Source organism: Passer domesticus, chromosome 5 (assembly GCF_036417665.1).
Source record: "Passer domesticus isolate bPasDom1 chromosome 5, bPasDom1.hap1, whole genome shotgun sequence".
NCBI classification, from domain to species: Eukaryota; Metazoa; Chordata; class Aves; order Passeriformes; family Passeridae; genus Passer; species Passer domesticus.
In genome coordinates this window covers 1,139,322-1,166,497 of record NC_087478.1, presented here as the reverse complement: position 1 = coordinate 1,166,497, position 27,176 = coordinate 1,139,322, and the positions used below count along the sequence as shown (strand labels likewise).

At 44.4% G+C, this 27,176-nt stretch overlaps 1 protein-coding gene across 3 annotated transcripts in view; it reads right to left on the bottom strand.

The window, feature by feature from the left end:
- CHCHD3 (coiled-coil-helix-coiled-coil-helix domain containing 3) overlaps positions 1-27,176 on the bottom strand; it is a 133,246-nt gene that overhangs the window by 16,093 nt on the left and 89,977 nt on the right. For all 3 annotated transcript variants that reach the window (XM_064421663.1, XM_064421664.1, XM_064421665.1), the window contains one exon: positions 9,348-9,418. In XM_064421663.1, coding sequence (XP_064277733.1) covers positions 9,348-9,418 — 71 coding nt within the window. The remainder of the gene's footprint in view (positions 1-9,347; positions 9,419-27,176) is intronic.

Here is a 27,176-nt window from a genome sequence, read left to right as displayed (position 1 = left end):
ATGGATGGGATCTTGGCCATGAGGAATTCCTGGCTGGGCTGGAATTGCCACAGAATTCCCAGAATGGCTGGGTTGGGAGAGACCTTCCAGCCCATGGGGTCCAACAGCTCAGGCAGAGCCTGGCCCCCAGTGCCACATCCAGGCTGGTCAAACACCCCCAGGGATGGGGACTGCACCCCCTCCCCGGGCAGCCATCCCAGAGCTTTATCCCCCTGCTGGAAAAGCTTTTTCCTGCTCTCCAGCCTGAATTTCCCTCGGCCCAGCCCGGGGCTGTGCTGTGGCTGTGTCAGTGCTGCTGGAGCCAGAGCCCAGCCCAGCTGAGCACAGGCACCTTTCAGGAGCTGGGCAGGGCTGGGGGCAGCCCTGAGGCTCCTTTTCTCCAGGGGAGCCCCCCCAGCTCCCTCAGGGCTTCCTCTCAGGATTTGTGTTCCCAGTCCCTCACCCTCACAGGAGCTGGGGCTGCCCCTGGATCCCTGGAGTGTCCAAGGCCAGGCTGGACATTGGGGCTGGAGCAGCCTGGACAGTGGGAAGTGTCCCTGCCCATTGAACTGGAATGTCTCCTCCAACCCAAACCATTCCCTGGATCTGTGAGGGCACCAGAGGAGCAGTCTGAGGCAGAACCCAGAGGGTCCTGATGGAAACCTCAGTGCCAGCTCACAAAAACCTTTCAAAGGTCTCTCCTCACCCCCTCCCTGTGCTGGCAGCATTAATTAGACACTGGCTTATTTAACAGAACTTCACTCTGCTCCAAGAAACTCATTCTTGTGTTTTATAACCTCAGCACAGACGATTTTCAAGCTCCTATTTCTTTTTGCAAGGTCTTCAGGTAGTTTGGTAAAGGGATGCTTTTAAGTTAAAGCAGCTCAAGTTTGACAAACTTTAGATTAACCACTCACATTTTTCCCAGTTAGGTCGTGCCCCTTGATTTCAATAGGTTCTCACTAAAGTTTTCTGCTAATTGCTGCTGAGTGAAGAACTCATCTTGCTGCTCCTGAGGCTCATCTTGCTACAAAGGATGGTTTGAGAGAAGGAAAATAGTTCTGAAACCTGGTGATCTTTGCCATCACGTTGGGATTTTTGGGTTTGTTTTGAAGGGGCTTAAACACAACAGTCTGAAATAACCCTCACAGAACAGTCATAATTTAGGGGAAAATGAATCAGTGATGGGAATTGTAAGAGAAACAGCATTTTTTAACACAGACCTTTCCTCCTCTTCCTCCTGGCATCATTTGTGCAAACAGGTATAATTCCAGTGACCTCTTTCATTCCATACAAACAAAAAAAAAAGCCTCTTTTGGGGGTGCTGCCACTGGAAACCAGCAGGATTTTCTCACCTTCATCCCACTCAGTGGGAAAGGTGAGTCCACTTAAAAGCTGAGGAGGGAATAAGTGCAAACCCCCCCCAAAAGGTGCAGGGAGTTCAGAGAGACAATAATGAACATAATTACAGTTAGTTATTGTTTGCTCTACTCACAACCCTACTTTATAATGCTCCTGCCAGCAGAGCTGCTTTATGGGATGTCTTTTTCATGCAGCAAACCTTTTCATAAATCAAAGCCTCAAAGCAATACCAGGCAGTTTCTCCTGCAGCCTGTTTGAAAATAAAAGTTAACACCGAGCCCTGGCTGTTATCAATCTTCATAAATGTGTCCATGATACAGCAAATCTGTTCCATATTACCCCAGCTCTGCTCCTAATGCATGCACAGGAGCAAACCCAGGGGCTTAATGGAGCTCCTAAATGGCTTGGAAGTGGGAGCCACGCTAAGTGGCAAGGGAAGTTTGAAAGGAATAACTGCTTTTCTCATTTCTTTCAATATAAAATGAAATTATTCCCCTCCTAGCTTGAAAAATGTGTATTGTGCTACCACACACAAAATAGAGACCCCAGGAAAACGTGGGTCATGTTTAAGGAACTGAAGTTAGAAGGGGAAATTATCAGGATTTCAGGCATTTCTTTTAGCACAGATCTGTGGGACTGAGGGTTTTTATATTCAGGCACTGAACTGAAAATCTGACAGAATTAATAAACTTACCACAGTGGTACCCACATCCTCTGAAGGAGGAGAGGGGGACTTGATCTGTATTAATTTGTGTTTTCCAGGGCCTGCAGGGGCTCCGGGAGAGCTGCAGAGGGACTGGGGACAAGGGACAGGAGCCAGGGAATGGCTGCCAGTGCCAGAGGGCAGCCATGGATGGGATCTTGGAATGAGGAATTCCTGGCTGGGCTGGAATTGCCAGAGCAGCTGGGGCTGCCCCTGCATCCCTGGAATGCCCAAGGAAAGGTTGGACACTGGGGCTGGAGCAGCCTGGCACAGTGGCAGGTGTCCCTGCCATGGCAGGGTGGCACTGGAAGGGCTTTAAGGACCCTTCCCACCCAAACCATTCTGCGATTTAACCACTTCAAAGAAACCTAAATACTCATTTTACAAACCTTATTTGCCAAGTCTGACAGCCCTTTGCAACAAACCCCATGATTTGGGATTATTTCCCCAAATATTTACTGCCTACTTTGCCTTTAAACTGTGATTTCCCTCAGGTGCAGTCCAAGTAGAATGGCTGTGGTGTATTTTTTCCCCTGATTTTCCAACACTACTGAAAAGGAGATTAAAAAAAAACAGGGGAACCACACGTCAAGTGGTAACAGAGATAACTGGTAATTTATTCTTCACCCTGTGTTCAGGAACAGGTGAATTCTCCTTAAAAAATCCCACCAGCAGCTCTGGAAAACATTCTCCCTTCTCCAAAGGGAGGTCTGTGCTGGAGGCTCCCAAGTGAGATTTGTAGGATTTGATCCTACAGATGGCTTGGCCTCATTAAAAACATCCTTAGAAAAGGTATTTGTAAATCTCAGCCACAAAAGATTAGGAAATACAGAACAAATTAATAACAAAAAGGAGCTGCTGTGGGGTTTAACCTCCCAGCTTTAATGCTGTAATTGGGAAATCTGCGACTCGTGTTCAGAGGAAATCCCAACAAAGGATAAGCATTAAAACAAGAGGCTTTATTCCTTGTTTGGAATAAACCTGGAGAGGGAGGAGGCAGCCAGATGTGCCCTGGAATGCCAACCACACCAGGAGGAGCTGCTGATTCCTCAGGGGCAGCTCCCAAACCTGCAGCCAGAGCAGGGATTGTCCCAACGAAGGCATCCAGGAATTCCCCCAGCACTGGGCTGATTCCCAGCACAAATATTTATAAATAAATAAACTATTTACAAATTCCCCAAGGAGAATCAGAACCAATCCCACTGGGAGACACCAAGGTATGAGGGCAGAGTTTCACTCACTTCTTTCACAGAGAAGTCTTTCAAATGACTTTGTGTTTCTCTGTAAGCAGAAAATGCTTGAAAATTGAGATGCAGAAAATGGAGAAAATGCAGAAAATGGAGAAAAGCAGCAGTGGCTGAACACATTTCTCTTTCCAACACATCCACCCTGAACAGGAAAAGAACCTCCTGAATAGGGAAAGGACCTGCAGACCATGAAATCACAGAGTGGTTCAGCTTGGAAAAGGCTTCAAGATCATCAAGTTCATCCACTTCCAACTCCCTTCCACAGGCAAATTTTCCCACAGAGTTATCCCACAATATCCTACACCATGATTCCAAAATATCCTACACAGTTATCCCACAATATCCTACACCATGATTCCAAAATATCCTACACAGTTATCCCACAATATCCTACACAGTTACCCCATTCCATCCCACTCAGTTATCCCATTTTATCCTACACAGTTATCCCCCCAGAACAATATCCTACAATAATTATCCTGTTCTACCTGTCCCCCCTCCCAAAAAATCTATTATTTTACACATTAATTCATAGAAAAAAAAAAAAAAGATTCTTACTCCTGACTTGATGCTTTACAAACATGAATTTTAAGATTGCTTTCTCCATTACAGAGAGTAAAGGATCTCACTGTGGGAGAAGCTGGGGATAGCCTGAGGGGAGATTTAATGAATGTATCCATGATTTCTAGAAAGGAAAAAAAAAAAGATTTGCCAAAGATGGAAAGAAGTGACTTGCCCTCTTTATTAATGTGCTATCTAAATTTTGAATAATGGATTTTAAAAGATAATGTAACTCTCAAAAAACACTGTCAGAGCTTCCATGCTGCCTCCTGACCAAACAAGCACGTTTAAATTTCACATCAGAGCTCAGAGATTTCACTGAAAACACATCCCCATGCCCAGATTCTCTGTGAAAGACAAACACACAGCTATTCCACCAGGTTCCCAGTTTGCTCTGAAGGGGAATTGTGGAGCTGGAATTGCATCCAGCTCCAAATGCACAATTCGTGTTTTATCCAGCCCTGGCTCCTAATGGACTGCAGTGATCAAAGAAACAAAGTTAAATACCTGAGTGGCTGCAGGGAAACCCAGAGTTGTCGTGGCTGAAGTGACAATCACAGGTGAACACACTGCAAAATGCCCTTAGAGAATTCTGAGATTCCAAAGGAGAAGGGCCAAAGGATTCTCTTATTTGTTTATAGGAGCAGAGCAACTGAGGCAGGGGAGCTGCTGCCCACCAAAGTCCCCTCTTTAAACTGGAACTGGGTGATTTTTAAGGTCCCTGGGTCAAAGCAAAATCTCCTGTACAAAGCAGCAGAAAGTGCAAGAGAATTCTTGAGTGAGCTCTGCTCCTGCAGCCCTCAGGTGAATCCAAGCCCTGACTGAAAGCACTGGGCAAAGAAAAGAGTTTATTCAAAAGGAACAGGGATGTGCAGGACAAACAAGAGGCTGGAAAGATTTATTGAACTCTCTTCAGCAGTGTCTGTTCCCAGCTGAAGCAGCTCTGTGCATTCAGAATCTGGGCTGGTTTCAAGCTAAGAGGGGTGACAGCATCACTTCCATGCTGGAAAACTGCACCTGCACTTGGCTTGGGGAGTGAAATGGGTTTGAGACCACACACCTCTGCTGGAAGCACTTCAGAAACCTCTCCTGGAGGCAGCACAGCTGAGTGTGAAGAGGTGCAAGAGCAGAAAGAGGAATGAGACCTTTGGGCACCTCTGTTGCTAAGAAAGGCTGAGCTGAGCTATGGGATTTAATTCCTGAATTCCCAGCATCACTTACAAACAGCTCACACCTCTCCAAGGGATGTCAGGAGGAACTTGGGACCATCACCCCCAGACAGAACACGTGACAAAAAAATCAAGGATACCACCAGCAACAGCAACATCAGGACAAACAACCCTGCAGGGATTGTCTCCTGACAAAGCACCACCTCCATTTGCTGTATTTGTAAAAGAAAACATTAATTCAGGTTTCTGTGCAGAGCTCGCTGCCCTTGGCTAAGCAAAAAAAAAAAGCTGAACTAAAGGCACAAAACCTGCAGGATTTTTTGTAGCTTCCTATTTTCTGTTATTGACAAAACAGTATGTGGTATTTTATAAATAACTGGTAATTTGTAGTTTTAACTTTAGGTTTTAAAAGCAGCTGCTTTTAATTCAGGAGCAATTTGGTCTAAGGAAGGTGTCCCTGCCCATGGCAGGGGGTGGAATGGGATGAGCTTCAAGGTCCCTTCAACCCAAACCATTTTGGGAATCAATGATGTTATTTAAGGCACAAACTGGAAGTCTGCCTCTGCACAAGGAGAAATAAAGCACAAATTCTTTGCCTGGCTCTCTGCACCACAGATTTCTGTTACAGAGGTATGTGAGTGCAGCATGAAGATATTTGCATGAAGGAACTATCAATATTTCTAATTTACAGGCACTGCAAGAACCCTTCAAAAGTCACCATATGTGCCCTAACATCAGAAGGGTAACGAGGACAGGGAAATAAAGCCACACTTCCCTGGACTCAGTCCAAAGTCATCAATAAAAAGCTGATTTTCTCTCTACCCTGCTTTTTTTTTTTTCCCCTCAGTGTCCAGAGAATTGGCACCACAGCTTTGTGAGACAATTATATCTGAATATCCAAGTTGCTGTTATTAATTTATTGTGGTTTCATCATGCTCCTTCTCAGCTTCACAGCTCACAATAACATCAGTCAGAACAGCCAGGAAATACTGGGAATATTTCAAATATCCACAGCTGAGCATCAAACAGAACTTCACGGGGGAGGTGGCCATGGCAGGGGGTGGAACTGGATGATCCTCAAGGTCCTTCCCAGCCCAAACCACTTAGTGATTTTCTGATGGCAACAATGCCTGAAATTTTATTTTCAGTAAACATTAACGACCCAGGCTTTGTGATAGAGAAATCCTAATTAAAGGAAGATATCATATTGATGATTTGTCATTTATTCCCATTCCTTCAATGGGAATTGATAGAGAAAATCATGTCCAAAAGATTCATAATAAAGGAAAAAAAATCCCAAAACCTGTGATTCAGAATAAACACCCAAAACTTCCAGCTGTATCCTTTGGATTACAACTGTCACTGTCCAAGCAAACTTTGGGGAATTAATTCCATTATTGGGGAAAACCTCACCGCAAACTGATCAAACATCAATCCCCCAGGAGGATTTGGGGTTTCCATCAGTCTGGATGGCTGGGAATTAACTTTTTCCCAAAAAAATCCAGCAGCAAGAAGCAATTCCATGGAGAGGAATGGCAGAATATTTAGGAAAAAGCACTGCTGCACAGCCATGAATTCTAAACACACCACCAGAAATCAAAACCCACCGAAGATAAAAACATTTATTTTAGGCTGCCTTTGCCCTCTCTGCTTCTTAAATGAATAATGAAGATGTCACTTGGCTCGAGACACCACGGGGGAATAAAATGTCACCGCTGCAGCTGCCAAATTTCCCGCTCCCAGCCCTCCAAATTAAGGGAAAAAACCCACAAAACAAAGGGAGAATTTGATTAGGAAAAGTTCAAATCCTCGCCCAAAGCCCAGCTCTTCCTGTAACGTTGCATTCTTCTCTTCTTGTGTAAACTCCTCATTATAACAGAGCCATCTTCATAATGGAATAATTGGGGTTATAATGTAACTGTGGGAAGATAATTCCAGCTTTAGGAGGGGCAGCATGGCCCTGTAATGTTGTTTTAATGTGATTTGGGGACTGCAGGAACTGCCTGAACCTGCTCATTTAGGATTTGATCAATGGGAATTAGGCTGGTAAAGAGATGAAGCATTTGATAATTCCCAATTTGATCAATGTGAATCAGGGCCTTGGTGGAGATAAAACATTCCTCATGGATATTTGGAATATCACTTTAATGCAGGCAGCAATAGGAACTGCAGACACAAGACTTGCCAGGTCTCTGATCCAAACCCATGTGGGATATTTGTATTTTCCCCCTTTTAATAGGGTTTAATTATCCCTAAAGACTGATGAAGCTACAGTGGATGTAATTTCAGGGATTAAATGGAGGAAGGAAAATCCAGGAAATATTTAATATATAACAACATCATCCACTTCTTGCTCTGGGAAGTGATGCTTAAAAAGTGGAAAAAAATTCAAGTTATAGCACTAAAACTGGGTACCTAATTCTAGACATGCCTAAAATAAAGTCAGACTATTTGCTAGTAACACCACAATTAGATCCATTAATCTTGCACTTGGAACCTGCAATCACAGGCAGCACATGGCTTTATGCATTAACAAAATTTAGCAGCTCAACCTTATTTAATTCTTCTTTTACAGCCAATTAAACAACTCTTTAAACACCACTGGAGCCTCTGTCCTCTCAATCCTCACGTGCAATTAAACTGCACATGAGAAGTGGCAAAAGAGCATCTTCAGGTCTCACTAAATCATTCCTCATTTATCCATCAAGTTCCATAAAAGAGGCAGTGATAAAATAACATCTCCTGCATTGAAACCTTCAATAAAAAGACACGGTGTTTAAAAGGATTTGATGTAAGGAAAAACCTTTAAATTGTAAAGTAATATTGGTATTTCAGGCACTTCATCAAATCTGCCACAATTTATGTGCATATTTCAGGCACCTTTTTCTTTCCTGATTTTTTTCCTTTTGTTTTCTTGGAAGGCAATGGACCAATACTGGATCCACTGATGTAAAAATTCCCTATAATTTTTAGGAAATTTGGTTTCAAGTGCAATTGCAGTATTGTTATTAGAGACCAGTCAAATGAATGGTTTCAATTTATACCTTCAGTTTCTAGAAAATTAAGACAATGTGATTCCCTGTCCAAATCCTCCTCAGTAAATATTCCTTCATTTCTGCACCCTCTAAAATGGTTTTCTTAAATTTCTTTGATGGCCTCTGCTCCATCAATTAGCCCAATTTGTGCACAAAAACAACCCAAAGAATTTGATTTACTTAGGAAATCCTTTGTGTATCAGGAGGAAAAACCCAATCCCAAACTCACCTCTGCCCACTAAACCCACCCAGAGCCCTTCAGCAAAACTTCGAATCCCACCAAAAGCTTCTTTTGGAATAATGCATGTGAAATGAGGCAATCACTGGATTTAGAAAGCTGAAAATATCCCCCTGTAACAGAGGAAGGAGACACCCAGGTGGGAATTTCATCCCAACCTTCCTGGATTTGCAGACATGATGGAAAACCCTCTAAATTATGTTTAAATCAGACCTTGATCAATGGTCATCCTGTCCCTCTTGTTTAAGAGAAAAATGAATTTAGTACTCAATATACTCTGACCATTAAACACTACAAAACTTTATATATATACACCTAAGAATATTCAACAATTCCTGCTGTTAAGAGATAAAATGAATTTTTCTCATACTTTGAAATTTTATTTGTATCATTATCAGCAGCTCAGAAAGGATTTTTCTCTTCCTGCTCATCAAAAACCAAAACAAAACACAAACCAGAAGAAAATCCCTCCACAAATCTACAAAAATCGTGGCAGAATAATTCATTTTCTGCAGCATTCCTTGGGTAGAGGAGAGAATTGAGGCTGTAAAAAGTTCTGTGTCCTCACTAAAATGATAAATGGACCCTCGAGCCTGGGGGATGAAGCAGCCCAAAGGGAAGGCCCAAGGCTAAGGGTCACTGTCACTTTGATCCATCAATTACCAGATCTTCACTTCACTTTCTTCAGGACTAATAAAAATTATTTAATCTGACCTTCACTGCTGAGGGCAGAGTGAAATTCCTCATTTAAATCCTTCCCATGGTGTGATTGTGATGCAAAGTTGGAATCTCATTTTTGGTGCTCCAACAGATCTACTTTTAGAATAATTCATGCTTCTTATCAACTATAAATTAATAAATTTATACAAAGTGTGTATCCCAATTCTCTGCAGCTTATGGTTCCTATACATTGGCCTCCAAATTCTCCCAAATTCCCTCCTTTCAACAGCCAGGGGGACTGATAGGATCTGTGAGGGAAGAAAGGGGAATGATTGTGCATTTTAATGTGGTAAAAACTCATCCAGCTGCCAGGAAAAAACAGGAGGGACTCACTTGAAGCGAGCTGAGACTTCATCAGCAGCTTTTTGGTATTGCTCAGTGGTGACTTTGTAGAACTGGGCACTCTGGAAAAAAAAAAAAAAACCAAAACAAAATAAATACAGATTTCAGTTAGTATCATTTACAGGCATGCTAATATCTAGACAGTAAAGCTGATTTTGGACTTAAGCTGTTTCAAAAGACTGTCATAAAATGACAGTTCCAGAAATCACTTTTTTGGGGTGTTTTTCTTAAATAAGTGTGCCTTGATTATTCAAAAGGAACAGCTCTTGGGGAAGAAACTCTAAAAGAACATGAGGCAAGAATCCCATATTTAGCACAAGGTGCTCCTGGAGTCTTTGCAACTTCTCCATTAGAAATTAAACTCCAAATACTGATTCTTGACTTCTCTGCAGTGCCCTGTTTGTGTTCCTCACACACATCTCCCCCCTGCTTCACAGGTGGCACTCGAGCCAAGCTTCAAAATCCCACAATAAATTAACGATGGCTGCAATTTCCCTTTTCCTCTTTGCCTTGAAAAGGCCTCTCTGAGGATTTACTGGAATATTCCAAACTCCCAGCTTGCTTCCATCAGTTGCTAATTTCAATTTTTAAAGCCAGGCAGGTTCAGAACAGATTTCCATCTCCCCTAAACCCAGGGATGGCTTTGACTCGGTTCTACAAAATCATTCATTCCCAAAGTACAGGTGAAAGATGCTCAGAAGATTTCTAGGTGTGAAAATGTTGTGCCAGGGAAGGCTCAGCTTTGACAGTGGGAAAATTCCTTCATGGAATTGGAACAGCTGCAGGGGTGGAGTCCCCGTTCCTGCAGGGATTTCCAAGCCCTGTGGAGGTGGCACTTGGGGACACAGCTCAGTGGTGGCCTTGGCAGTGCTAGGAATGGTTGGACTCCATGACCTTAAAGGTCTTTTCCAGCCTGAAGGATTCTGTGATCCTGCAGGCTGAGATAAATCACTGGAATGTTGTTTGGCTCCATGTCTCCATGACACAGAGGTGGCATTTTTCAGGAGGTTTTTATAGCCTGGGCACAGCTGGACCTCAGCTGTAATAACCAAGGCACCTGGCTGCCCAGCTGGAGGGAGAAAGCAAAGTTTGAGCAGCTCCAAACTTCTCAGAAATCATTTTCCTGGGAGTGCTGCTGGTAACAGGGTGTGGAGAGGCAAAAATGTTGTGCTGGCACTTGCAAGAACTCTGGTGTAGCTTTGAGTCACGGGCATCCCAGGGAGTGATGTTAACATGGCAACAAAATCCTGACAATCCCACACTGTGTGATTACATCAAAACCAGCTGAATCCTTATCTTAACAACCTGCACTTTATCCTGGGCTTTGGCGTTATTGATGCCTCAATATTGATTTGGCATCTTCCAAATATTTAACTTGTGTCAGGCTGAGGGAGCTGGGATTGTTCACCCTGGAGAGGAAAATATTCTGGGGGACCTCAGAGCCCCTAAAGGGGATCCAGGGAGAGCTGCAGAGGGACTGGGGACAAGGGACAGGAGCCAGGGAATGGCTGCCAGTGCCAGAGGGCAGCCATGGATGGGATCTGGGGAATGAGGAATTGCTGGCTGGGCTGGAATTGCCAGAGCAGCTGGGGCTGCCCCTGATCCCTGCAGTGCCCAAGGAAGGGTTGGAGCAGCCTGGGACAGGGGAGGTGTCCCTGGAATGAGCTTTGAGGTCCCTTCCCACCCAAACTGCTCTGGGATTCTGGGATTTGGGACACTCAGAATCCATCCCCAGGGATTTTGATGGAAAATGGGGATGGAAAAGAGAGGAAAAGGGAAGGGAGACCCTTCATGGTTTCCTGAGATTCCCAGTGAAGGCCCTGGGGCCATGAATGTCCTGGAGAGGAGATGGATCCAATGTCAGGCTGGAGAGCTGGGAATGTTCCCTGGAGAAGGGAAGGATCCAGGGAGAGCTTCCAGCACATTCCAGGGGCTCCAGGAGAGCTGCAGAGGGACTGGGGACAAGGGACAGGAGCCAGGGAATGGCTGCCAGTGCCAGAGGGCAGCCATGGATGGTATCTTGGCCATGAGGAATTGCTGGCTGGGCTGGAATTGCCAGAGCAGCTGGGGCTGCCCCTGATCCCTGCAGTGCCCAAGGCCAAGCTGGACACTTTGGGACAGTGGGAGGTGTCCCTGCCATGGAGGGGATGGCACTGGGTGTCCTTTAAGGTCCCTTCCAACCCAAACCACTCCATGATTCCATACCACACATGCATGCCACAATCCAGTCCAAGGGAAGCATCATTCCAATTTTAATTTTGGGTGAAATAAAGCAGTTTAAATGAAGACATTGATGTATGGAAAAGCAAAATGAGAAAACATTTTTAGGGGGGAAAAAATGGAAAAGGCTGTAAGTGGAGAGATCACTCTTCCATAAAAGTCAGAGATGACACAGGTCTGTGGTCACTGGGTGAGTAAACATGTCCTGAGGAATATTTATCATTTTATGAGCAGTGCAGGTCTCACTCCTGCAAAAACACTTCCTGAAATTCCAAAAGAGACAGCACCAACTACAAAAAATTGCACAGGAAAACATTTTTCCTTCGCACTATAAGACTTCATCTTCCAAGCTTCTTCCCTGTGAACGATAATCTCGAAATGTACCAAAATCAGTGAATAAAATGCCAGCTCCAGACAGGGGTAAAATTGTACAGCAGGGCTAATATTTTCTCACAAATGATAACAAATTGGGTAAGAGGCACTGCAGGCAAAGGTCAGGCCTGGATCAGCAGGAGCAGAGAGCTGTGCTGCACTCCCCACTGCCAGCCCCACTCCCCATCCCTCATTTGCACTAAAATCCAGCTTTCCACGCACGCTCATTTATTTTTTCATAAATCATCGTCAGCAAATGAAAGAGCAAATGAAAGTGAGATTCTGCTCACACCAGTGACCCCCTGGCATTCAGCAATCCCAGGCAGGCCCAGAGGGATGGGATGGGATGGGATGGGATGGGATGGGATGGGATGGGATGGGATGGGATGGGATGGGATGGGATGGGATGGGATGGGATGGGATGGGATGGGGGGAAATGGTACCTCAGGTTTAGCTTTTATATTTTTCAGATTCTGAGCTGCTTTAGTGTGTGGGTCTGGGTTCATATTATGGGATGGTGAGCTCTGTGCACAGAGCAGGGAGACAAAACAATTCCTGCTGAGCTGGGCACCAAGGACAAATGATCCCAATGCCAGCCCAGGAGCACAAACCCCGTGGGCTGCAGAGAGAAAAACAAGGATGGGAGTGCAGGGGCTGCAGTGGGGTTGGACACTGAACTGCAATGTGCACATGGAGCAGAGCTGAGCCCAGGGAGAGACCCCGGCAGCGCTCGTGCATTTTGGGGCCATTTGGGTTCATCTTGGGTTCATTTTGGGACCATTTGGGTTCATCTTGGGTGCATTTTGGGGCCATTTGGGTTCATCTTGGGTGCATTTTGGGGCCATTTGGGTTCATCCTGGGTGCATTTTGGGACCATTTGGGTTCATCTTGGGTGCATTTTGGGACCATTTGGGTTCATCTTGGGTGCAGCCCTGGCTGGGCTCTGGTGCTGCCCAAGGTGCATCCAGGGAGGAGATCCTCTGAATAAATCCCTGCTTTATTCCTGAACTCTGTCAGTCTGTTCTAGCTCAGCCTTCTCAAGGCACCAGGATGAGCCCAGAGCGGGCCGAGCGTGGCCGGGGCAGGGCTGAGATGATGAATGGTTCTCCATCACCCCCTGTCCCCTCCCAGGCCAGCACAGACTGGAATCTTATTTAGGCTGCTATTTATCTTTCTTTGGGCCAGTCAATAAAGATGAACACAACAGTTGTAAGGATCGATTGCAATTTTTTCTCATTTTCAAGCATGAAGGAGCATTTCTGACATAAAAACAATATTCTGGGTGTACTTGTTCTGCTTTTTAATTGCAGTTCAAGTGATCAACTGAGCTGCTCTTTATGCCCAGAAGTTTTAATCCTACAAGCTATCAAGAAATCATTTGTTATCTCAGCTGAAGTGTGCTGTTTGTTGGCTCAGGTCTGCTATTGAAACTCACTCAGATTCTCTTTTAGAGATAAACTCTCCGTAACCCAGAGATGAAGTTTCGTTTTCCAAGCCCTCCCTAATCCCCCAGATAAAAGTGCAGTGGTCATTTCCCTAAATACAGATTAAAAATGGTGCTGTAGCATCATTTCCTCATCTCCAGAAAAGGCAGACATTTATTATCCTCACCCCTGGAGTGTCCAAGGCCAGCTTGGACAGGGTTTGGAGCAGCCTGGGATGGTGGGAGGTGTCCCTGCATGGCAGGGGTGGCACTGGGTGAGTTTAAAGTCCCCTTCAAACCCAAACCCAGCGCTTTTGGCCCAAAAATAATGAAGATATTGCAGTAAAATTGAGTAACAAGTGGTGCCTTTTCCAGAGCCACCCTCAAAGTGAAATGAGAGAAACAGAGGTTGAAAGAGAAGTTAAAGAGAACTTCAATTTTACTCCTAAATCCATCCAATTTGCCCTGATACATACACAGAGCCACAAAAAATATAAATAATGCCATAAGTCAGGAAGAGAAAAATAAGATCTGGCCAGAGGTGAAAGTGTTTTCACCACGTTTGCCACTGAAATAATTTTCCCTGAGCAAAAGTGGGAGCAGAAGCTTCTTAAAGCTGGAGAAATAAGAGGAGAATTATTTCTCTGGAGAGCTCTGATTTCAAAGGTCTGTGTCAGAAAATAAATTCCTGGAGCCCCTCAGAAGGTCACTGTTTTGTCTGCATGGAGGAACTCAAAGCACAAGCACACGTTTCACTCTGGGCTGAAAATCTTCAGATTTGCAAGCAGGGAAAGTTCTGAGAGATCCTGTGTCATCCAAGCTGATAAAAGATTATCAAAAGAACCAGGAGAACTTGAGATCCCTCATTTAATTTCACCAGAGATGCTTCACCTATATGCACTATTTTATTAAAAATGTGGTGGAACTGTTTTTACTGCAGACAGACCACGACTGATTTTGGCATTGAATTCTTGCTTTTAAGCCCTTAAAGCCCTGAAGAGACTCATTAGGAGAGTAACATTCATGCAATCTATTTAATTTTTTTAAAATTAAATTTAATAGTGACGTAGTTAACTGTTGATTTGACAAAGAAAAAAAGACTTTTTGACTTGCATACAAAAGAGACAAATCTGCCCTTTGCCTCAAGTCAGTGCTGGGAAAGACAAAAATGAGCCCAGCTTGACTCCAGCTCAGCTCAGCACCTGCTCCACCCACCAAAGGAACCAAGGGCTTGGGCTGTTTGGCACCTTTGAGAATCAGGGGAGAATTTTTAATTTAAAGACTTCTCTTTCCTTCTCATCCTCCCCCACGAAAAGACTCAAAGCATCGGCAGGCAAAGATGATCCTGTTCCCTGAATGGCAAATTGGGAAGTTTTCTGTGCCTCTTTTTAATCCATTTCTGCTGCAGTTAAGCTTCTTTTCTCCCTTAATTGTACTTGTGGCCATTTCATCTCAGGATCTTTAACAAAGCCATTTGTGGATAATAGGGAGCATTTTGTTTTAATCATCCTGTTGACACAGAGCCTGAGATCTGAACAGCCTTAAAAGAGATTTCCAAAGCCACAAGAAAATTGTTTCACTTGTTTTTAGTCCAAACTCAAGACTGATCAAGCTGCTCCACCCCTTCCTTGGCCTGGGACACTGCAGGGATCAGGGGCAGCCCCAGCTGCTCTGGCAATTCCAGCCCAGCCAGCAATTCCTCATGGCCAAGATCCCATCCATGGCTGCCCTCTGGCACTGGCAGCCATTCCCTGGCTCCTGTCCCTTGTCCCCAGTCCCTCTGCAGCTCTCCTGGAGCCCCTGCAATGTGCTGGAAGCTCTCCCTGCATCCTTCTCCTCTCCAGGTGAGCACCCCCAGCTCTCCCAGCCTGGCTCCATGGAGCAGCTCCATGGATTCCTCCGGACTGAAGAGAAAAAGGCAAAATTAGAAGAAATAAACTTGAAAACCTCCAGTCATGTTTCATCTTTGGAACTGTCACCAAGCGAGCGAGGAGAGAAGGAATTAGGGAAGAAAAAAGACCAAAAAAAGAATAAAACCATCAGCTGTTCTGTGCCTCCACCCCAGTTCCAAATTACATTAAATTACAGCTTTATAAATATGACCATTCCAATGGCATTTTCATTTGAGTTTAAAGCCTCTATTTGTCCCTGAATTGATTTTAATAAGCTATGGAAAACCAAGCATTTAACATCAGACAGCTTCCCGAGCAACACTGCATCTTCATTCTGCCTCCAAATGATCTATGGATGAGGGAATTTCTTCTGAAATGTCAGCACATCAGGCCTGTGCTTGAATTTTTAGATAAGTTATTCTTTCTACAAGTTCTGACTGCTCTCATTTGATCCAGCTGCTCTAGTCAGTCAATTGGTGCAGTTTTTATTCCAGAGATGAAACTAAGGATGTCCAAATCCACACTCAGAGATCCTACATACCACTTAAGACTTCTACTCTTGTTTTTAAACCCCTTTATGAGCTCCTTTTTAATGAGGGGACTGACTGCCCTCGCTGGGGGAAAGTTCTGTGGATCTGCCACAGGGCTGAAAATCAGGTTTTTATGAACTCCATCCAAATGGAGCATCTTTCCACCAAAAAATGGTCACTGCCCAAAGCAAACCAGTTTTTCAATCCTGAACTACAGGTGCCTTTGGAGAAGGACCCAACAAATCCCTCCCACCACAATTCAGGACAACTCAGGGATTAAAGATGAAGGGACAGAGCAGGGGATGAGTTTTTACAGCAGAGGAGAATTTTTAATGTGCAACAAATGGGAGAACAGGCTGCAAGGCAGGAGAGGGAATTCAAACTGAAAGAGAAACCCCACAGTGAAAAAAAAAAAAAAGGAAAGGAAGCAAGCTGGGATCCCGGACTGAGCTTACAGAGGACCCCCAGATAAGGAAATTGAGACTAAGGCAATTATCAGGATTTTGGTGGTGCTTGCCTAGAGCTCCCTATTTCAAATTCAAATGCAATTCCTTCTCTTCTGCCTTTAGAAAACTTCCTCTGTCTGCTGTGTCCTGGAAGAGGCTGGGTCAGGTCCAAGAGATGCCTGAAGTGCCACAGACTCAAGGGAGGATTTGGGACACACAAATCCACCCAGAGATATCTCTCCTACAGAGAGATAAAACCCAAAAAGTATCCAAAGGTGTTTCAAATGCCACACAGCCACCCAAGCAAAAACCTGGGGGTGTCCCTGCCCGTGGCAGGTTGGAATGAGGTGAAGTTTAAAGTTCCAAACCAATCTGTGATTCCACAAAACAAAGGAGCAACCTGGAGAATGGAAATTCACTTCCCATCAGTGTTTGCTGGATTCCACGATGGGTGTTTGTCAAAGATTTCAGTGAAATTCAAAGATGTCAAAGATATTCAGAGTGCAGCAAGCAGGGTAAAATACTTAACTCAGTTATCAGCACAAAATGAGGAAAAAGAGAAGAAATTTTGACCTTTTCTTTTGAATTTCCAACTCTGTTTTTCAGGCACCACTAACTAATGCCTTTAACTGCAACTATTAATGGCTCTGAAGTTTCTCCCCAGCCATGCCTCACTTCACTTTTCTGCCCTGCTAGAACATCGATCTCTAATTTGTTAACACTCAGAGCTGCCAAAGAAAATGAAAACCTTGGTGAAAAGGACAAATCTATTCCAAGTTCTTACAGCTATTCAGCCAAGCAGCTAATCTGCATGTAATTGTAGTAGTGGTGTTAATACAAATGTGCTCAGGCTCAGAGATGCACCTGAAAATGCACAACTTTATTTATGGCTCCTCCTGATGATGAGAAGCCTCATTTTAGATCATTCCCATTTACAATTTCCCCTCTCAGCTCAGCCCTGTCACTATTCCATGGGTTTTCCCAATGGGGTTATTTCTCCACGACCTAAAGCAGATTTTTCCCCCAAAAGTGAGTGGGGTACATGTTGGAGGCACACAGGAATGGGAATTGCTGCTGCCAGAGGTGATGCCCAAGAAATCTAAGCTGGGAATTCCCTTCTGTTGGTGGCACTGGGTGCAGACAGCAGCACAGGAATGAGGATTTTAAATTCCTGGTGCTGGTTGATTTTATGGAATTAATTCTTACATACTGGTTCAGTGGGCCACTTATGCAAAGCAAAAACCACACCACAGGGAATCGCATCAGCTCAAAGCAAAGCAGGATCACCACAAATCCTAAAATCCTGGAATGGTTTGGGATGGAAGGGACCTTCAAGATGGTCCAGTTCCAACCCCTTGCCATGGGCAGGGACACCTCCTGCTAGCCCAGGGTCCCATCCAGGAATGGCTGTGACTTCCAGAGAAATCCCAGTGTTTTATTTAAGGTACAGAGCTGTCCATTCTGCATGGATCATCCCCAAACACTCAGCTTTGCTACAGCAGCACAAAGTCAGCTCGGTTAAAATCTTCCACTCCATCCCTGCACAGCTCAGCTCATCCTGCATGGATCACTCCCACAACGTCCTGAGGTGTTGGAGACTCAAAGGAAGACAATTTGAGGTCATCCCTGAAGCTCTTTTGGCAAAACTTCAGCAGAGACAGCGCTGAGTCCAGGGCAGCCCTTCCAGAATTTTGCAGTGCTTTTCCAAGAGGGGATCCCAGCAGACCCACTGAGCTCAGGAACTGCCTCCTGAAGGAGAAACAGCCACAACTAAGGCAGGTGGGCTCACCCTGAAAACCTGCTCAGAATAAATCCGGCACCTAGGAAAATGAGAGCATGACACACTGGAATTATCAGCACTGAATACATTGATCTGGAAGTTTAAAAAGTCACAGCATTGCTCTCCATAAGGTAAAATCCACCACATTCCTACAGCTGGATGACACACGAGGCCAAAGAATTCACACACAGACTCCTACAAACCTTCCTCATTTGTAACTGGGTTTTGTGACCTCTGAAAATGATTCTCCCAATTTCCTGGGCTCCTTTTTCCTGCATTCTTCCTGGGTTGTTTATTCCAAGGTCTACAGCAGCCACGATTTTAAGAGGAAGTCTCAAAACCAGAAATAATCTGAGGAAATCCCTTTAACCACCACTTATTTCCAACTCGTTCTGGCCAGTTTTTGGAGGCAGAGATCCCATGAAAGTGGTCAAAAAAGTACTTTCCTCCAAGGATAGTTGAGGGACAGGGATCATAAGAGGTTGTGGTATCTCTCCAGCCCTGGAGGTCCCCAAAAATCCCCCCTCAAAATCAAAGCCCTCACCAACCTGCTCTGAGCAGGTGCCTGGACCTCCCAAGGCCCCTTGCAGTCAGAACAGCTCCATAAATATGGAAATTCAGATCTGCTATCAGGGTGAAAATCTCTTTTGGCTTGTAGATGTGCAATCTGCTCTGCAGCTGGAGGTGAAATTCATCTTGTGGCAGAAGCCCAACAGAAAGAATCACAGATTAGCTCTGTCTTCTTTCAAATCAATGGAAAATAGCTGGGTTTAGCTCTGTTTATTAGATCTCCCCCATCACTGCTGCCTGAGATTGGCTGCCTCAGGCCATAATGAGTGCAAGATTACCATTTTTTGAAAAGCACAAATAACACTCACACGCCCGCCTGAGAGAGACCATGAATAAAGTTCCTGAAAAAAAATCTAAAATATTCTGTCTCTCTCAATCCAACAACCCTGGAAACAATGTCATGGCACAGACTTGTTCTGTTTCTCTCACTGCTTTAAAAAGTTTTGTCTGTGTTTTTTGAGCTGGTGTTTGTGGGAACTTTCCTCAGGAAGCAGCTTGATCAATCCTATCAAATTCTCATTTTGTGGAATTATGAGCTGCAGTATCCAAATAGTTGATGAGTTTCATATTCAAAACCACTTTAATTTGGTCAGAGCAATGAACTTCTTTGAATGTTGCTGCCACAAATAATCGGAATTTTGGTCTCACTGTCAGGTGATATTTTGATGGTGGGGATCAGCAGGAGAACAAAGAGGGGGTGAATATGGAGAGCAGGATTTTCACTGTGCAAAGTTCATGATCCAAGCGAAAACAGCCACAAGAAAAGGCAGAAAATCTGAGACAATGAATAAAGTTCCTGAAAAAAAATCTAAAATATTCTGTCTCTCTCAATCCAACAACCCTGGAAACAATGTCATGGCACAAGCTTGTTGCTGTTTCTCTCACTGATTTAAAAAGTTTTGTCTGTGTTTTTTTGAGCTGGTGTTTGTAGGAACTTTCCTCAGGAAGCAGCTTGATCAATCCTATCAAATTCTCATTTTGTGGAATTATGAGCTGCAGTATCCAAATAGTTGATGAGTTTCATATTCAAAACCACTTTAATTTGGTTAGAACCATGAACTTCATTGAATGTTGAATTTTGGTCTCACTGTCAGGTGATATTTTGATGGTCAGGATCAGCAGGAGAACAAAGAGGGGGTGAATATGGAGAGCAGGTTTTTCACTGTGCAAAGTTCACGATCCAAGTGAAAACAGCCACAAGAAAAGGCAGAAAATCTGATACCAGCTGACTGACAGCTGATGCTGCTACAACAAAAGGCAAACTGTAAAGATCTAGAGATCAGTAACAGGTTTTGGTGATGCTGAAACAACTAAAGAACTTCAAGGACAGTCTCTGGCAGCTGCTTTGGACACCAGTGAGGACAAATCAGCACTGGGACAACAAAAATGCTGAGGATATAAAAAATCCCAGATGAAAACACTGCAGGTATTTGTTTGGATGAGTGATAAGCACCTGAATCCAAGAAAAGTGCATTTTACACTCAGATTAGGTGGAGAACTCTGCTCAAATTTAATTTAGTGAAGCAAGAGAGGAACTGAGCTCTGAGCACATTTACATCAAAGGAAGGGCAGAATTTTGCAGTGCTTTTCCAAGAGGGGATCCCAGCAGACCCAGTGAGCTCAGGAACTGCCTCCTGAAGGAGAAGCAGCCACAACTAAGGCAGGTGGGCTCACCCTGAAAACCTGCTCAGAATAAATCCAGCACCTAGGAAAATGAGAGCATGACACACTGGAATTATCAGCACTGATCTGGAAGTTTTAAAAGTCACAGCATTGCTCTCCATAAGGTAAAATCCACCACATTCCTACAGCTGGATGACACACAAGGCCAAAGAATTCAAACACAGACTCCTACAAACCTTCCTCATTTGTAACTGGGTTTTGTGACCTCTGAAGATGATTCTCCCAATTTCCTGGGCTCCTTTTTCCTGCATTCTTCCTGGGTTTTGTTTATTCCCACTGGCCATTTCCATCTCCCTCCCACAGTGCATCGTTGAAGCCAGAGCTGTTATTCTGCATTTCAGCCATCCCACAGCTATTTGGGGGATGTTCTGTCCTACAGATGCATTCTCTTCCACTGTAACTTTTATTTTTCCTTCCCATTCCAAGTTTTCCATTGTGCTGCTCTCCTGCATCTCTCCAGACATTCCCCTGTTTCCCTGCTTGTCCTGAACAGACTTTTCAGTTGTTTTTGTGAATTCACTTTGTGTCACACACACTGTCCCTCTTCCATGGGCATTTCTTGCAGTAAAATCTGTGAATTCAACATTTCCATGTGTAGGGTTATAAAAGGTCTGCCAACCCCTGCACCCAGCTTGGAATTTGGGTTTTTTAGAGTGGGATTCACCCCTGGAAGTGTCCAAGGCCAGGTTGGATGGGGCTTGGAGCACCCTGGTATTTGGGGGATGTTCTGTCCTACAGATGGATTCTTTTCCACTGTAACCTTTGTTTTTTCTTCCCATTTCAAGTGTTCCATTGTGCTGCACACCTGCATCTCTCCAGACATTCCACCTTGCTTGGCCTGAACAGACTTTTCAGTTGTTTTTGTGAATTCACTTTGTGTCACACACACTGTCCCCCTACCACAGCCATTTCTTGGAGTAAAATCTGTGAATTCAACATTTCCATGTGTAGGGTTATAAAAGGTCTGCCAATCCCTGTATTCATCCTGGAATTTGTTTTTTGGGATGGGACTCACCCCTGGAAGTGTCCAAGGCCAGGCTGGATGGGGCTTGGAGCACCCTGGTCTTTGGGAGATGTTCCTCCTATAAATGCATTCTCTTCCACTGTAACTTTTATTTTTCCTTCCCATTCCAAGTTTTCCATTGTGCTGCTCTCCTGCATCTCTCCAGACATTCCCCTTTTTTCCTGCTTGGCCTGAACAGACTTTTCAGTTGTTTTTGTGAATTCACTTTGTCACACACACTGTCCCTCTGCCATGGCCATTCCTTGTAGTAAAATCTGTGAATTCAACATTCCCCTGTGTAGGGTTATAAAAGGTCTGCCAAGCCCTGCACCCAGCTTGGAATTTGGGTTTTTTAGGGTGGGATTCACCCCTGGAAGTGCCCAAGGCCAGGCTGGATGGGGCTTGGAGCACCCTGGGATGGTGGAAGGTGTCCCTCCCAACCCAAACCACTCTGAGATTTACAAAGACACCACAATTTAAACCCACAAATGCTCTGTTACAGACTTGAGTCATGCCCAAACAACACCTCACAACTGAGAGAACAATTCCACACTGTAGCTCTTTCAAAAAAACCACAAACATAATCATTTCATTTGCAATTCTCCTTCACTCCTCACAGCAACAGGTCCAGCTGGATAAATTCCATCTCTGTATTGATTCCCCAGCTGTCTGATAGCATATGGAAATACTTGTAAATTTGGATTTTTGTATTTTACTTTATAAAGCATGAGAGCATTGAGGATGAACTTGATATAATCAATATTTTTTCTCCCTCCAAGTATAAAAGTGACTCTCAAAAGCTCCCACATCTTTAATCTGGGCAGCTACAGGAGAAACATCCCTTTTGCTACTATAAAAGCTGGAATTACCTCATAGGGACAACTCTCTCTGGCACAGAGTGGGATTTTTGGGGTTGTCCTGTGTGGGGCCAGGAATTCCTGCCAGCAGGAATTATATTTATGGCACCTGCACGCTGAAATTTTTAATTAATTTTGTCTTCAAATTCTTTAAGCCTGGGCAAGTAGAGGAGTAAAACACAGCCAGTAAACTCAGACACATAAAAAGAGGTTCACATGTCTGCAAACTTTTAATTGCAACAACTACTGCAGTAAAAAGACATCAAATGTCCCCTCAAACACTGGCACTAAATCCTTGTTCTGTCAACCACTGGTAAAAACTCCCACTTCAAAAATATCCCACACGCTGCATGGTACAAACACACAGAGCACTTTACACTTGATTTTCCAATATAAAAGCACAGGTCTTGTAAGGATTTTTCAGTTTTTCATGAAGTTCTTTCAATTTTACAAGTACCTGAAATAATCTCCTGTCAGTTCATGGCAACAATTCAAAGAAAAAAATTCACTGATGTTTTCTGAATTTAAAAGGGTCATTTACTGCTTTTTAAAAGGCCTTTTAAAAAACCCCAATTTCTGCACATTTTCTAACAAAAGGAAGCCCAACCTCTACTATTATCCAATAACTCATCTCACCTATACACAGAATTATTTTGTTTTGCTCAGTTGAGATTTCACTGAAAAACTCCTGCCTGCTCAGCCACAAGAGATTCTCAAACCATCAGCGTTCTGCACGTTATTTTAAACATATAATTAAAGAAAGTTTCTAAGAAATTCAGTGACAGGAGCAGCAGAAACTCTTCAGTTTCTGAAGAAGGAGGCTCATGGAAGCTCTTTGAGAGGTGCAATGAATACAGGCTGGGCTGGATTTGTTTCACGGGGCGTGTTCAGCTGCCAAGGAATTATTTGGAAGTGTAAAATCAGAGGAATGAGGAATTCCAGCAATCCCAAGCAATCCAGATCTTCCAAAAAGCGGTTTTTTTGTTTATTGTGTCCCCTTCCAGCTTCACCTGCTGAATGCAAAGCTCTAGACACTGAAAACCAGCAGGAGATTGGAATGAGAAAAAGAGGAAAAATCATCCTATTATTGTTGTAATCCCAAAAAGCCACAAACACATCCACCCCAAACATTGCTGCAAATATCAGAGTGGGGTTTGCTGAAAACTGATGCATGAGTTATTTCAGTATAACCCAGAACAGTCCCTAATATTCAGGTTTTTAAGCTGCATTTTGCTGTTTCACTGCACTGCACAGCAAATCCACGTGAAAGAGGAGCTGCCCGATCTGAAAAACAACAATTCCTCATCTTAAAAGCTGGAATGTGATCCAAAAAGGGAAGCAGGATGCACACATGTCAGACAAGGAGTGCCAGAAATGAGTAAATAACCATTCGAAATCACGCCCTCACAAGTTGCTGAATAAAATGGTTACAGGAAAAGATTGCACATTTTAACTCCTGTCTCTGGATAATGAATTGTGTGCTGCCTCCTTGTACGGAATTTATCAGAGAATTCACTCAATATCTGGATGGTTCCACTGCTCTTCTCTTGCCTGCTGAAAGTAGGAAGTGAAAAAATGGTGAATTTCCCAAGGGATGAAACAGAAGCAGCTCCAGTGAGGCCCTGGGATGGAATTCCCAGAGGAGCTGTGGCTGCTCCTTCATCCTGAAGTGTCCAAGGCCAGGCTGGATGGGGCTTGGAGCACCCTGGGATGGTGGAAGGGTCCCTGGGTTTGGATCTGGATGAGCTTTAAGGTCTTTTCCAACCCAAACCATTCTGATTCCACGATTCCCTGAACTCCTGAAATCCACAGGAAGCTTGGCATGAACAGATAGCAGAGCTGGCATGGAACAAAAATGATCTGCAATGGTTTTAAAAACACATATGGTACCAAACAACAGAAAATATTCTGCATTGTTGTCTCAATCTGTGGGAAACAGGGAATATCTTCTTTGGGATTTAAGATGATAAATAAATAGACAATTTTTGTTGCAGGAAAAAAGCTCTGAACTGGATTAAAGTGGTACCAGATATGAAAATGGTAAGACACTGAAAACAATCATAACTCCCTTCTGAGAATCAGACAAATGTTTGAAGTCCTCTGCTATGGTTCATTCGGATTTACCTCCTAATTACCACAGCTCTGCTTTGCTGTTTCCCTGTGCACAAATTCCCTGAGTGATTCTGGCTTGCAAAGGGTTAAACTCCCTGACATGGAGGAAAAAAAAAATCAAGATTTCTAAAGCGGCAGGAGAGCATCTCCTGGTTTCAAACACTGATTATCCTCTCTATTCCAAAAGGCAAGGCCTTTGGAGGCCCAGCAATGTGCACGTGAATAGATCTGCGCTGAAGAGTCCCAGCTCTCGGGTCTGAAAAAGCTCTTTGGTTCCAAAGGAGTGAGATCTGGGAACTTTCATTTCTCCCTGACCCACTGAAGGGGTGAACATGTCACCAGCACCAGCATTTCTGAATTTAAAAGGGTCATTTCTGTCCCCTGCCCCAGCTCTGAGGGTTCTGCTGTGTCAAATTCCCAATTAAAACCAAGAGCAACAACGAGCAGAGCTGGGCCGATTTCACACCGAGCTGGCAGCAGACACAGAACCCACAAAGAGGGTGGAAAAAAGTTAAATCAGCATAAAAAAGAGAAGAAACTTCCACCTTGCAAGGACTGCTGTAAAAGTTGCAGGGTATTTTTCCAGGAGGATCTCACAAATACAGAAACTTGATGTCATCTCTGAAGGATTGGGGGGTCAGAGATTTTAAAGGAAATTTGCCTAAGACCAATTGGTTTTGCTTTTTAAAGCAAAAATTTGGCTGCAAAGAAGCTGTCACTGGGCTTGTCACAAAGTCCACTACTCTGATTTTATCTCTCCTCTCCTATTTTCTGCCATTTTCTTCCTACAACTCCCTCTGATCATCTTTAATGAGAGATCCTTCTCCCAGTTTTAAATTTATTGTTTCAGTTTCGAGGGAGTTTCACAGAACACAGAAAAATACAGAATTTTGGTTTTTGTAGTGAATTCCCAGGAAGAAAAACCTTTACTGAAACTTTCATTTCTGTGGCCAAGCCTGGCCAAAGCTGGGATCTGTGTCACAAATAATGTATTCACAAATAATGTGAACCAAAATCCCAGGATTTTAGTTCAGCTCTCACTGTGGCCAGACTCTCCTTGATTTTAAGGATGCTGCCACTGGACACAGCCAATCCTGGGCAGGGTTTGACCTGCTGCACATGAAAAGCACAACAAAATGAGGTGAAAAAATTATAAACCCAGAGCAGGACGTGGTGCAGAGCCCAGATTCCCTCAGGCATTTTAAAAGCTGCATCTTTTACCCAAACCCAAAATCCTCTGTGCTTACATTAAAGAAACAAATTTTTTTTTTTTTCCTGTAACACAATGGTGAACCAGCAAAATTCATATGGAAAAAGCTGGGTCTAAGGCACAGCTTAATTGTTCATAAACCTAAATGAACTTCCCAAAAATCCATCACTGCCAGATGTCAGTGGTCCACCTCCAGCTCCTCTGGCTGCACAGATCCCTCTCTCCCCTGAAGGCCAAGCTATTAATAAATTGTTTTTCAACTCAGATTGGATTGATCATTTATTTTCAAAATCCCTTTTCCCATCATTTACTCATTACCCGCCTCCTCTTGATGTAAGAGGACATTTATTGCCTTCTGCATTTATTGTGCTGGCAGACAGAAACACTGAGCAACATTTCCTGGGGATTCTCTAATTTATCTATCAGTTATGGGACTGGACTATTTTTAGGGGCAGGAAAAATTAAAATATCACTCAGAGTGACAGCAGTGAAAATGAAGGCAGTGAGTCTTCCTGTAACACAGGAAGAGTGTTCTAGGATTCCATCATTTCAGCCACTGGGCTTGCAGGATTATTTACAATTAAATAAAAGGCATAATTTCTCATAAACATTATTGCTTTCTAATGAGAATAATTACTAGCTAATGCTTAGGCAATAAGGGATTGTTTTCCTCTCATCATAAAATCATTAAGGTTGGAAAACCCCTCTGAGGTCACTGAGTCCAACCATTCCCAGCCCTGCCAAGGCCACCACTGCCCCATGTCCCCAAGTGCCACATCCACATGGCTTTAAATCCCTCCAGGGATGGGAACTCCATCTCCGCCAGGGTGGGCAGCCCATTCCAGGAAGGAATTTCCCCAAAATCCCCCCCTGAGCCCAGCCTGAGGCCGTTCCCTCTCTCCTGTCCCTGTTCCCTGGAGCACAGCCCGACCCCCCGGCTGTCCCCTCCTGCCAGGGACTTGTGCAGAGCCACCAGGGCCCCTGAGCCTCCTTTGCTCCAGGCTCAGCCCCTGCCCAGCTCCCTCAGCCCCTCCTGCTTCTCCAGCCCCTTCCCAGCTCCCTCAGCCCCTCCTGCTTCTCCAGACCCTTCCCAGCTCCATTCCCATCCCTGGACCCTCTCCCGCCCCTCTGATTTGAGGTCCCTCAGCAGGGCCAGCACAGGGGAATGGTCACCCAACCCTGGCCAAGTTCCTTTGCCCACAGCAAGGGGATGTCAGCCAGAGTCCCCTGCGCTTCAGGCAGCCCCAGGACCAACCTCAGGATGATGCACTCCAAGTCCAGCTTGTCACAGCCTCCCCTCAGAGGTACACCAGTTCCCCGTGGCAGGTCCCAGCATGCTGGCACAGCACCAGCAGAGCCATGGCATTCCCAAATTGAGTCAGGGTGGAAAGCTGCCTGTGCCTCTCCCAGTGAGCACTAGAGTACCCTGGGAGAGCTGCACCTCCCCCAGAACAAGGGCTCACCCCTAGGTGGACACTTCATCCTGCCCACTCAGAAGGAGGCAGCGGGCATTCCCAGACACCAACATGAGTGCTGCTGTGAGCAGTGGAGCCTGCTCCTCAAGGAAAAAAGTTATAATCATTACTACCTCAACTAAGAAATCCTCCCTGAGGATTGCTGTAATCCAACATTAACTTAGCACAGTATTTGTTCCCAAACTTCAGCTTGTGATGGGAAGATGGTGGGAGGAGGGAACAGACCTGGGTGAAGCGAAAGCTGCTT